The sequence below is a fragment of the Anomalospiza imberbis genome, chromosome 18 (genome assembly GCF_031753505.1).
Source record: "Anomalospiza imberbis isolate Cuckoo-Finch-1a 21T00152 chromosome 18, ASM3175350v1, whole genome shotgun sequence".
In the NCBI taxonomy this organism is placed as follows: Eukaryota; Metazoa; Chordata; class Aves; order Passeriformes; family Viduidae; genus Anomalospiza; species Anomalospiza imberbis.
This window is the reverse complement of record NC_089698.1, coordinates 12,517,932-12,528,476: the sequence shown is the minus strand read 5'-3', so window position 1 is coordinate 12,528,476 and position 10,545 is coordinate 12,517,932. Positions and strand designations below refer to the sequence as shown.

Here is a 10,545-nt window from a genome sequence, read left to right as displayed (position 1 = left end):
CCCGAGGGAAGCAGGATCCTGGGAGCTTCCTGCCAGCACTGCAGGGCCAGATAAGCCCTTGCTTGGGCCAGTGGCCCCGTGGCCTCTGGCACGGCAAGGCCTGACACAGCAGCTGGGCAGGGCTGGGCCTGGGACTAGGGACACGGGGCCAGTCACCTCCTGGGGACAGGATGGGTGTGGAGAGCTCGTGGCTCTGCTCCTGGAGCCTCTCAGGGATCCACCAAGGCCAAGGTGGCCCTGCACCGAACACGGTGTCCAGTCTGGGTGCCCCGAGCCGCTCCTGGGGTTGGGGACAAGTGTGGGGTCCCCAGAGGTGCTGCTGGTCCCTGTGGGGTGGGTGATGAGCAGCACCACCGAGCCCTGCTCCGTGACAAGCCACAAATCACTGGTGCTGCTCTGGGACACCCCAAGGGCCAGCAGCACCACTCTGGGGCTGGACACCAGCCCCACTGCCAGAGGAGAGGCAGGGCAGGTGTCCAGGGACCACAGTGGACACCCTGCTTTGCAACCCCCAAAGTCACAGCAGCATGGTCACCACCAGCAGGTCTGGACCTTCCTGGTGACCCTCAACCCACCGTGTCCCCCTGGGCCAGCAGCCCTGAGGTGAAGGTCCCTGGGCTCCAGGGTCACCTCTGGAGGGGTCCCAGTGGCTGTAATGGGGTACAGGACATTGGGACTCAGCTTCAGCCCAGTTCTTCACTGCTCCCACCCCTCCTGGGACCCTCAGAGCCTCCCTCCCCTGGGCCTGGGGGTCTGAATCCCCCTGCACAGATGACCAGACATGGTGGGCTCAGCTCCGTTGGTCTTTACTGGCTGGAGAGGACATGCAGGGGTGGGGGCCACGGTGGCCTGCGCTGGGGGCACAGTCCTGTCCCACCCAGGGGACATCAACACAAGCTGTGAGCAGTGCTGTGGCCAGCTGGGGGCTGGAGAGGGAAGAGTGACCTCCTCCTGCCCTGAAATGGGACTTGTGGTGACAAACTGCATGTCCCCAAGTCATCTCAGGGGTGGGGAGAAGAGAGACTGGAGAGGGGAGATGAGAAAGTGGCTAAGGAGGTGATGATGAGGCCAAGAAAAGAAGGGAAGGTCAAGAAGAGAAGATGATGAGGGAAGACAAGAGAAGGAGGAGGCAGCCCAAAGGGAGAGAGGAGAGAGAAGGGGAGGAGGAGGAGGATGACAATACCAAGAAGAGGAGAAGACGAGGAGAAGGTCAAGATAAGGAAAAAAAGTGGAGAAGAGTGAGGAGAGATGAACAGCCCCATTCCAGCTCTGCTCTGGCCACCACTGCCTTGACCACACGACGGCCCCCTCCTGTGGAGCTGCTCCCCGGGGCACGGGGACACCCTGGCACCTTTGGGCCTGGCTGGGGCTGGGGGCTCCTTGCAGGGCCCACCCCAATGCCAACAGTCACCAAGTGAAGAGGTCCTGGCCACGCCAGCTCTGTGGCCATCACCGGGCCGGGTGTCTCCACTCAGGTGCCACCTCCACCCTCCCCAGCAGCTCGGGGATGTCCCCAGGGGCTGCCAGGAGCTGCCACGGCCATGGACCCCTCACGGCCACGCGTTCTCCTCCAGCCCCTCGCGCTCCCGCGGGGCCCAGGGGGGCTCCAGGAGGGAAGAGGGGATGCTCTGCAGAGCCCCCCAGGCCCTGGGGCTGCCGTTCGGGGCCCGGTGGGCGCCTGCCCCGTACCCCCGGGGCGTGGGGATCCGGGAGGGCGCCTTGTGGGGCTGCGTGTCCAGCCGGGGCTTGGCCCAGGGCCGCGGCGGCGGCGCGGGGACCCCCGGCCCGGGGCTCTCCTCCATCTCTATCAGCTCTTCGTCCCCGGTGGCCCAGTCGGTGTCGGAGCCGGGGTTCCCCGCGGTCTCCCGGTTGTCCCAGGAGGCCGGGAAGCAGCAGCTCTCGTCGGAGGAGCTGGAGAAGGTGGAGCGGCGCCTCGCATCTGCCAGGGTGGGGTTGGACGGCAGCGGGGGGCACCCGCCGTTGTTCCCGTTGTTGTTCCCGTCGCTGCTCCCGCCCCGCCGCCCGTCCTCGGCGGGCAGCCCGTGCTTGGCGAAGACGTTCAGGGAGGAAGACGAGGATGACGAGGAGCAATAGGCCGAGTCAGCGGTGGCGGGGGGCGCGGGGGGGGGGCTCTCCGTGTCCCCCAGCTGCTCCAGCAGCCGCGTGTTGGCCAGGAATTCCTCCTCCAGCCGCTGGAACAGCCGCTGCTCCTGCCCGGGCTCCAGCCAGCGCGGGGCCCGCAGCCTCCGCGCCAGCTCCTCGGGGTCCCCGGGGCCGGGCCGGGGGTCGCGCCGCCCCCCGGGGCTCCCCGCGGGGCCGGCGCCGGCCGCGGGGGACTCTGCCCGTGCCCACGAGTGCTGCCCGTCGGGCCGGCGGCGGATGAGCAGCAGCGGCGCGGGGCCGCGCCCGGGGCTGCGGGAGGCGCGGGGGGTGCGGGGGGAGCCCGGAGCGGGGGGGTCCGCGGGGTCCCGGCGGGCCGGGGGGCGGCGGGGGCTGGCGGCCGAGGAGTCGCTGTCGCCCGAGCAGCGCCGGGAGCGCGCGGGGGCGCGCGGCCTGGGGGGCGGCGGGGGAGGGGGGGGGAATGAGCACCCTGGTGTCCCCCCCCCCCGGGCACCCCCCAATGCACAGCCTCCATGAACCCCCCCACTGATACCCCCACTGCACCCCTCCTCGCGGAACCCCCCCAGTGCCCCCCACATTGCACCCCTCCCCACTGGACCCTGCCCATTCTCCCCTATGGCACCCCACGTTCTTTCCATTGCACCCCATTTCCCTCCCCACTGCACCCGTCCATTCTTCCCCCTTTACCCCCATTCCACCTCACTGTACCCCCACTGCACCCCACGTTCCCCCCTTTAAACCCCATTTCCATCCTCACCGCACCCCCGCCGAACCCCACTATTGACCATTCCCACTACTGAACCCCATTTCCCTTCCCCTTGCCCCCCCATTTAACCCCCCTGCACTCAACCCCCCGTTCTCCCCCTTCACTGCCCATTCCTCCTCACTGCACTCCCCAGAACCCCATTTCCCTCCCCACTGTCCCCCATTTCCCCCCTCCATTAAACCCCATTGATTCCTCCTATTCCCCCCTCATTCTCCCCCCTCACCCCCCACCCACCGCACCCCATAGTCCCTCCATTAAACCCCATTTCCCCCCACTGCACACCCACTGCTTCCCTCCTCTGAACTCCCCCATGGCACCCCACATTCCCTCCACTGCCAATCCCATCCCCCTCCATTTCACACCCCACTGGACCCCCATTTCCCCTACTGCCCCTTCATTCCACCCCCCATTCCCCCTTGTTCCCCCATTGCACCCCTATTGCTCCCCTCCACTGAACCCCCACGAAATCCCACATCCCCCCACCACACACCCCATTTCCCCCTTGCAGCCCCCCCTTCCCTCCCCCTGCTGCCCCCCACTATTCCCCTCCATTGATCCCCCAATGCTTTCCCCATTTACCCCCTCCCACTGCCCCCCCATTCTGCCACCCATCACCTCCCAGTGCCCCATTGTCTGTCCCCATAGTCCCCCATGGCCCCATACCGAACCCCCATTGTCATCGTCCATTTCTCCTCCCCTCCCTTCCCTAACTGCACCCCAATTCCTCCATTTTATTCCTACTGCACACCTATTTCACCCCAAATTCGCCCCCACTGCCCCCTCAGTGCTGCTCACTGTCCCCCCATTTGCCCCCCATGATTTCCCCACTGAACCCCACTGAGCCCCGTTCCTGCATTGCCCCCCCCAGTGCACCCCCAGTTCACGCTCTAGTACCTCCCACTGCCCCAATGATTCCCCCATTTGCTCCTCCTTTCACGCCCCACTGCCGCCCCAATGATCCCATTTCCCCCCCACTGCCCCCCACGATCTCCCCAGTGCTCCCCACTGCATCCCCCAAATCAGCCCAGTTACCCCAGTGCTCCCCAGTACCTCCCCCTGTCCCCCTGCTGCCCCCCATGTCCCCTCACTGCCCCCCCATCGCCCCCAGTGTTTTCCCCATTAACGCCCCCGTTCTCCCCGTGCCCTCCGTGGGGCTGAGCCCTCGCCCTGGGGTCTCGGCGCGGTTTTGGGGTCCCCCCAGCCGCCGGGGGGGCCGTACCTGAGCGTCCCCGCTCCCCGCGGCTCCGCGGGGCTCCTGGAGGGGCTGCCGGAGCGGGGGGGGGCACCCCCGCGGGGGGGCAAGCCCTCCTGCCTGGGGGGCTTCGGGGGGTCCCCCCGGGGCTGGGGACCCCGCTCCCGCTCCGCCCCGGCCGGGGGGGGCCGGGGGCGCCGGGGGGTGCTGGGGCTGGAGGCGCGGGACGACGAGGTGCCGGGAGCTGCTTTTAGGGGGGACATGCCCGGGGTGCGGGGCTGGGGCAGGCGGTGAGCTGGAAGGGACAGGGGGGACGTCAGCGGGGACAGCACCCCCTCCCCTCCCAGCATCCCGATTTTCCAGCCGGGCTATTCCCGGAGGTGGTGAACACCTTGGGAATCTGGGGAAGACACCCCCTTTCCCCCCTTCCAGCCAGATCAGTGCCCTGAGGAGCCCAGCCCCAGGGAAGGGAGCCCCACGGAAAAATCAGGGGATGGAAGCTATGGAGAACCAAGGAAGGGAACCCACGGAAAATCGGGGACTGGAACCCTACAGAGAGACAGGGGATGGACCCCCATGGGGAACCAGGGAAGGGAACCCATGGGGAAACAAGGAACAGAACCCCACAGAAAATCAGGGAATGGAGCCCCACAGAACAGAGCCCTGTGGAGAACCAGGGAATGGAACCCCATGGAAAATCAGCAACAGTGTCCCAAAAGAGCCAGGGAATGGAACCCACAGGAGATCAGGGAACAAAACCCCATAGAGAACCAGGGAAAGGGGTCCCAGGGAGAATCCAGGAACGGAACCCATGGAGAACCAGGGAATGGAGCCCCATGGAAAACCAGTACCAGAGTCCCAAGGAGAGCCAGAGAATGGAACCCCACAGAAAATCAGGGAACAAAACCCTATAGAGAACCAGGGAAAGGGCCCTACAGAGAACCGGGGAAAGGGGCCCCAGGGAGAATCCAGGGACAGAACCCTTGGAGAGCCAGCGAATGGAAGCCCACAGCAAGCCTGGAGCCAGGAGCGTGCCCGGGGGGCCCTGGCTGCGGGGTGACACTCACAGAGGGCAGCACAGCGACACGGGTCGTGCTTGTCCAGGTAATGTTCCAGCGTGTCCCAGCCGCCGCCCACGCGCACCATGACGTGGCTCCGCAGCACCTGCGGGCAGCACTGTCACCCTGCCGGGTCCCAAAGAGCCACCAAAGCCACCCCAGGACCCCGGCGTGGGCAGGAAATCCGGCTCTGGACCCCAGCCACCTTCCCTGGGAGCGGGGGAAGGAGGAGGGTGGAGGGTCCCGGTGTAATGGGGGGACAGCGGGGTGAGGGGGCGGTGGCGGCTCTTACTCGGACGAAGATGAGCGTGTTGGAGTCGCCCACTTTGTACTTCCCCTCCGAGACCTTGACCATGGGGAACTGCGAGGGGCAGGAGCAGCAGCCCAGGATCTCCCGCACCTGCCGGCACAGAGGGGAGCGGTCAGTGGGGCGTGGACGCCCTGCTATAGGGTCGGTGGGGTCCAGAACTCGCCTATAGGGCCGGTGGGGCATACACCCCCATTACAGAGCTGCTGGGGCACAGACCCCCCATTATAGGGCCAGTAGGGCATTGAACCCCCCCTATAGGGTCGGTGGGGCACAGATCCCCTGTTATAGGGCCAGTGGGGTCCCCAGCTATAGGGCTGGTGGGCACAGAACCCCCACTATAGGGTCAGTGAGCATAAACCCTGTTATAGGGCTGGTGAGGCACGGACCCTCCACTATAGGGCTGCTGGGCACAGAAACCCCTGCCATAGGGTCGTGGGGCACAAACGCCACCAGGGTCAATGCGGATCCCCATTACAGGGGCAGCCCCTCGGATCGGCACACATGGAGGGGCTCTGTGTGCCCCCCATGCTGGCAGCTCTCCTCCTCCATGGGGAGCAGCTGGGTGGGCTCGGGTGCAGCGGGGCCGGGGTCTCCTCCCATGGCTGGGCACCCCCGGCAGGCTGAGAACGGGCACAACTCTCTTCATTTGGGGCCCACCCGCTCCGGGACCCCCGCGTGTGGGCACAGAACATCCCCCACCCCACTAATGCTGACCCACCGTGGGGCGGGACCTACATCCATCCAAAGAAATGGGGTAAATCCCGGGGGTTTTTGCCTCCCTCTAAACTTGAAGGTCTTGGCACAGGGGGAAGAGGAGCGGCAGGATTTGGGGGGGGCCGGCCAGGGGACCCCCAGGGCTGCGGGGTGGCCGGGCAGTGCCGCGGTCCCGCTGGCTGCCAGCTGCCGGCTCTATCTCCCGGGCTGACGTCAGGGATTAAACCGGGAGCCACGGGGGGACGCGGGGACGCGGCCGCATCCTGCCCCGGCCCGGGGCTGGGGTGGGGGGGACGCGGCGCCGCCTCGCCCCGAAATTTGGGGTTTCTTTAATAATTCCGCGATTTTTGGGGATGTCTTCCTGCAGCTGTGCCCATCACGGCGGTGAGAGGAAGGAAGGATGTGGTCGCTCCGGTTCCCATCCGGGTGACACGGACAGCCCCAGCTGGGGAAACTGAGTCACGGAGTGGGGGGTGGGGAGGGGGCTGCAGTGAGGGGGGGTCGTGACCCTGCTGCCACCCTGGGGGGGCACCTGGGGATGAGGGGGGCCGGATCTGCTCCGCCGGGCTCCTCCCCGGCGCTGGCGCTGCCCATAAAAGCCGATGGCGAGGAATTACGCAGCCCGGAAAAATGCAGCCGGGGCTGGCAGCGCCCGGCCAGGGGGGCTTGGGGCGGGCAACAACCACGGGGGCCCCCCTGAAGCGGCCCTGGGCGGAGGGGGGGTTGGGATGCTCTTTAATGAGGGACTTAATGAGGAATTGGGGTTTCAATTAAAAAAAGGCTTAGGGAGGCAGGGGAGGGCAGAGCCCCCCTGTCCCCCGCCGTGTCCCCCCCGTCCCGGATTAATCCGCTGCCTCACCCGCGGGACGGATCCCGCACCCGGCTTTAATCCGTCCTGAGCTCCCGGCCCGGGGGGGTCCCTGCACCCCCTTCTGACACCCCAAATTTTGGCTGTGAGCAGCCGGGATGTCCCCATGTCCATCCCTGGGGACAGCAGCCCCGAGGAGGGGAGGAGGAGTCCTGGGGTGGGGACCACTGCGAGTCACCCCCTCACCGGGAGCAGGTGGCAGGGCACAGGTGACACCTGTGTCCCCGCTGTGATTCTGGTCACAGCCACCGAAATAACCCCCCCTGGAGTCAGGAGGCTCCACGCGAGCCTGGGTGGGTGGAGAGGAGCTCCCGTAGCCATGGAGAGCTGGGATGGGTGGGTGGAGCACATCCATGGACCATAGCGGTGGGCAGAAGGACCTCCCAGGGGTCACAGAGACATGTGGGACCTCCCCTGGACCACAGAGTGCCCTCTTGGATGGCCAGGAAGGACTTCCCGGAGATCACAGGGACAGGTGGGACCTGCCAGGGACCACAGAATGCCCTGCTGGGTGGACAGGTGGGAGCTCCCACGGATCATGGAGCACCTCATGGGGGACACAGAACCTCCCAGGGGCCACAGAGACAGACAGGACTCCTGGGGGCCAAAGAGATGGGTGGGACCCCCCCATGGACCTCTGTGGGTGGACAGAGACAAGTGGGACCTCCAGGTGACTACAGAGTGACCACTGGGTGGACAGAGAGGTTCTCCCACAGGCCACAGACAGGTGGGACCTCCAGGTGACCACAGAGTGACCATTGGGTGGACAGAGAGGACCTCCCAGGAGACAGAGGGCACCCTGTTGGGTGGACAGAGGGGATCTCCCATGAAGCACAGAGCTCCCCGTTGGGTGGATGGGCAGGACCTCCCACAGACCACCGAGCGCCCGCTGGGTGGCCAGCGAGGCCCTGGCCGTGGCCCAGCGCGCTGGGCGGCCGGCGGGGCCCTCACCCAGGCACAGGGCTCCCAGGGGAGCGCGTGTCTCACCAGCTCGTCCAGGTTCTTGAGGTCGCACAGGGTGATGGGCCGGGCCCGGCTGGGGTAGGCGCCCGCCTGGGGGTCCCGGCTCTCCCGGCGCGAGCCCAACGCGCCGTCGGCCATTTGGTCCCTCATCTCCTCCTCGATCTCCTCCTCCATTTGGATCAGCATGGGGGCCAGCATCCCAAACTTGGAGCCCCTCCTGGCCACCTCCAGCAGGCAGAGGACAAAGTTCTTCTCGTTCTTTTTCAGCACCAAGTCGTTGGTCTCGAACATGAGCACGTCCTGGATGCCCAGGTCCTGCCGGCACCACTGGATGAAGTTGGAGACGTTATCCCGGGCGATGAAGGAACCGGGCACCACGTTCTTGGCCTGGAAGACCACCTCGTTCTGGGGCACTCGCATGCGCGCGGCCGCCTCGGGGTGCCGCTCCTGGAAGTCCAGGGCGGTGCGGTTGACGTTGTTGGCATGGCGGCAGAGGTGACATCCCGTCTCCAGGCTCTCCAGGAAGGTGTCCACCTGGATGTCCAGGTCGTAGAGGGTGTTGAACCACTCGGCCAGGTCCTCCTTCATGGCCTCCAGGTACTCCTCGCTGGAGCGGAAGGGGCGGATGCTCTTGGAGGCGGCCGACTGGATGTGGCTGGGGTCGGCCATGGCAAGCTGCCTGCAGGGGGACAAGGGGGGCTGTTATGGGCAGGAAACCCCCCAAAGCCCTCCCAAACCACCCACCAACCTCGGTGACCCCTCTGTGCCTCAGTTTCCTCCACACGTTACCTATGGGCAGGAGTGGTGACCCACTGCCACCACCACCCCTCCGGGACCTGCCTGATCCCTGCCAGGACCTGCAGCTCCCCCACTCCCCGTCCCTCCACCCCGCGTGTCCCCCCCACAGCCCACGTCCCCTCACCTCATGGCCCTCCGCCATGTGTGTCCCCATTCTCCACGTCCCCCACTCCGTGTCCCCTCATCCTGTGACCCCTCGGCCCCCCCAGGTTAAAGAGTCCCTTGTCACCACCCATGCCCACCCTTCGGTGGGGCTGTGGCAGAGAGGGGACATTCCTCCCCAACCCCGCCCTAGAAGCTGCCCAGTCATGGTGTTGTCCTCAGCCCGGTGTCCCCACCCTGGGAGCAGGTGTCACCCCGAGGGATGGCAGTGCCAGGGGCAGGGAGCCCCCCTTTACCCTGGTGGGGTTCAACCCTGAGGGGCTGCACGGGGTGGGGGGATTGGGGGACTGGGGTCCCCAGCATTCAGCCATGGGGTGGGGGCTGCACCTGGGGGAGGCCCCCCGCTGTCCCTGACCTGGGGTGGGGGTACAGGAGCCAGGGAGGGCTCAGCAGAGGGGTCACCCCCTCCCGGGGGCCCCCGTGACCTCCACTGCCACCCCCAGCCCAGCCCCACACCCTGGGAGGGGGATCCTGCCCCTGGGGTGTCCCTGCTGCTGAGGGGGTGTCCCCCACCCTCGCAGGGGTGTCCCTGCTGGGGAGGGTCCCCTCACCTGGGGGGGTGGCACTGCTACCCTCGGGGATGGGGGGGTCTCTGTTGGGGGGTGGTCCCCATCCCTCGGGAGCGGGGGATCCTGTTGGGGGGTGTCCCTTTCCCCCGGGGAGGGGGTGTCCCTGTCGCGGGGTGTCCTTCCCTCGGGGCTGGAGGGTCCCTTCCCCTGGGGGGGGGGGGTTTTCTCTGCCGGGGGGTGTCCGTGCTCAGGGGTGTCCGTATCGGGGGTCCCCCTGTCCCCTGGGGGCGGCTGTCCATCTCTGGGGGCGTCTCTGTCTGGGGGTGGGGGTCCCTATTGCGGGGCGATCCACCGGGGGCGGCGGGAGGGGATCCGCACCTGCGGGGACACGGGGGGGGACACAGGGCCCAGCGCCACCCGCCGACCCCCCCGGCCGCACTCACCGCCGCCGCTCCGCGCTCCGCTACGGCCGGGCCGGGCCCGCTCCCCGCTCCGCGCCGGGCCGCGTCTCCCAGCGCCGGGGGGGCCCCGCCGCGGCCCCCGCCGCCATCGGCCGCCGGCAGCGGCCCGGGGGGCGGCCGGGGGGCCCGGGGGGCGCCCAGCGAGGCTCGGCCGCCGCAGCCCCGCGGAGCCGCCGCCGCCGCCGCCGCGCCCCGGCCGGGAAGTTGGAGGCGGCCCAGAAAGGGCCGGGACGGGGGCGGCGGCGGCGGCGGCGGGCGGGGACGGGCGCGGGGGGGACACGGACACGGACACGGGAGGGGGGGGACAGGGGCATGGCCCGGAGGGGGGGACACAGACGGGGGCGGGGGGCACGGGCGTGGGGCGGCACGGAGACGGGGGAGGCACGGGGGTGACACATAGCGACACTCGGTGACATCCCCCCACCCCCGCCCGGGTGTGGCTCTCCGCTTCCATTGATCTGCCTCCTCCTCCTGCCCCCACCCTCCCTTCCCCGGAACTCACACCCTGTGGGGAAACTGAGGCACTGCGGGATGCACCGGGCAGCTCCGTCCCTCCCCTCCATCCCAGCCGACCCCGGCCCGGGCCCGGGGGCCGCGCCCCCCCGGCTCCCAGGGGTGCTCTC

General features: G+C 67.9%; 1 protein-coding gene across 3 annotated transcripts; it reads right to left on the bottom strand.

The window, feature by feature from the left end:
- Nucleotides 1–790: 790 nt before the first annotated feature.
- Nucleotides 791–10,500, bottom strand: GAS2L1 (growth arrest specific 2 like 1). Of its 3 annotated transcripts, none has more exons than XM_068209160.1 (6): nt 10,427–10,500; nt 7,981–8,671; nt 5,430–5,537; nt 5,147–5,243; nt 4,107–4,374; nt 791–2,553 (listed from the first exon to the last, which is right to left on the bottom strand). In XM_068209160.1, the coding sequence occupies exons 1-6, from the start codon at nt 10,483–10,485 to the stop codon at nt 1,551–1,553; spliced, it is 2,226 nt and encodes a 741-aa protein (XP_068065261.1). In that variant the 5' UTR covers nt 10,486–10,500; the 3' UTR covers nt 791–1,550. The 3 variants fall into 3 exon arrangements, with proteins under 3 accessions (XP_068065261.1, XP_068065262.1, XP_068065263.1); XM_068209161.1 differs by having other exon boundaries at nt 8,017–8,671; XM_068209162.1 differs by lacking the exon at nt 10,427–10,500 and adding an exon at nt 9,905–10,133.
- Nucleotides 10,501–10,545: the final 45 nt, after the last annotated feature.

Bases quoted from the DNA above. Each gene is read 5' to 3' on its own strand.
- GAS2L1 (XM_068209160.1), bottom strand. From the start codon at position 10,485: ATGGAGGGGAGGGACGGAGCTGCCCGGTGCATCCCGCAGTGCCTCAGT. The intron at 8,672-10,426 runs GTGTGAGTTCCG...GTCCCCCTGCAG, and splicing joins TGCCTCAGTTTCCCCACAGG to GCAGCTTGCCATGGCCGACC. The intron at 5,244-5,429 runs GTAAGAGCCGCC...TGCTGCCCGCAG, and splicing joins ACACGCTCATCTTCGTCCGA to GTGCTGCGGAGCCACGTCAT.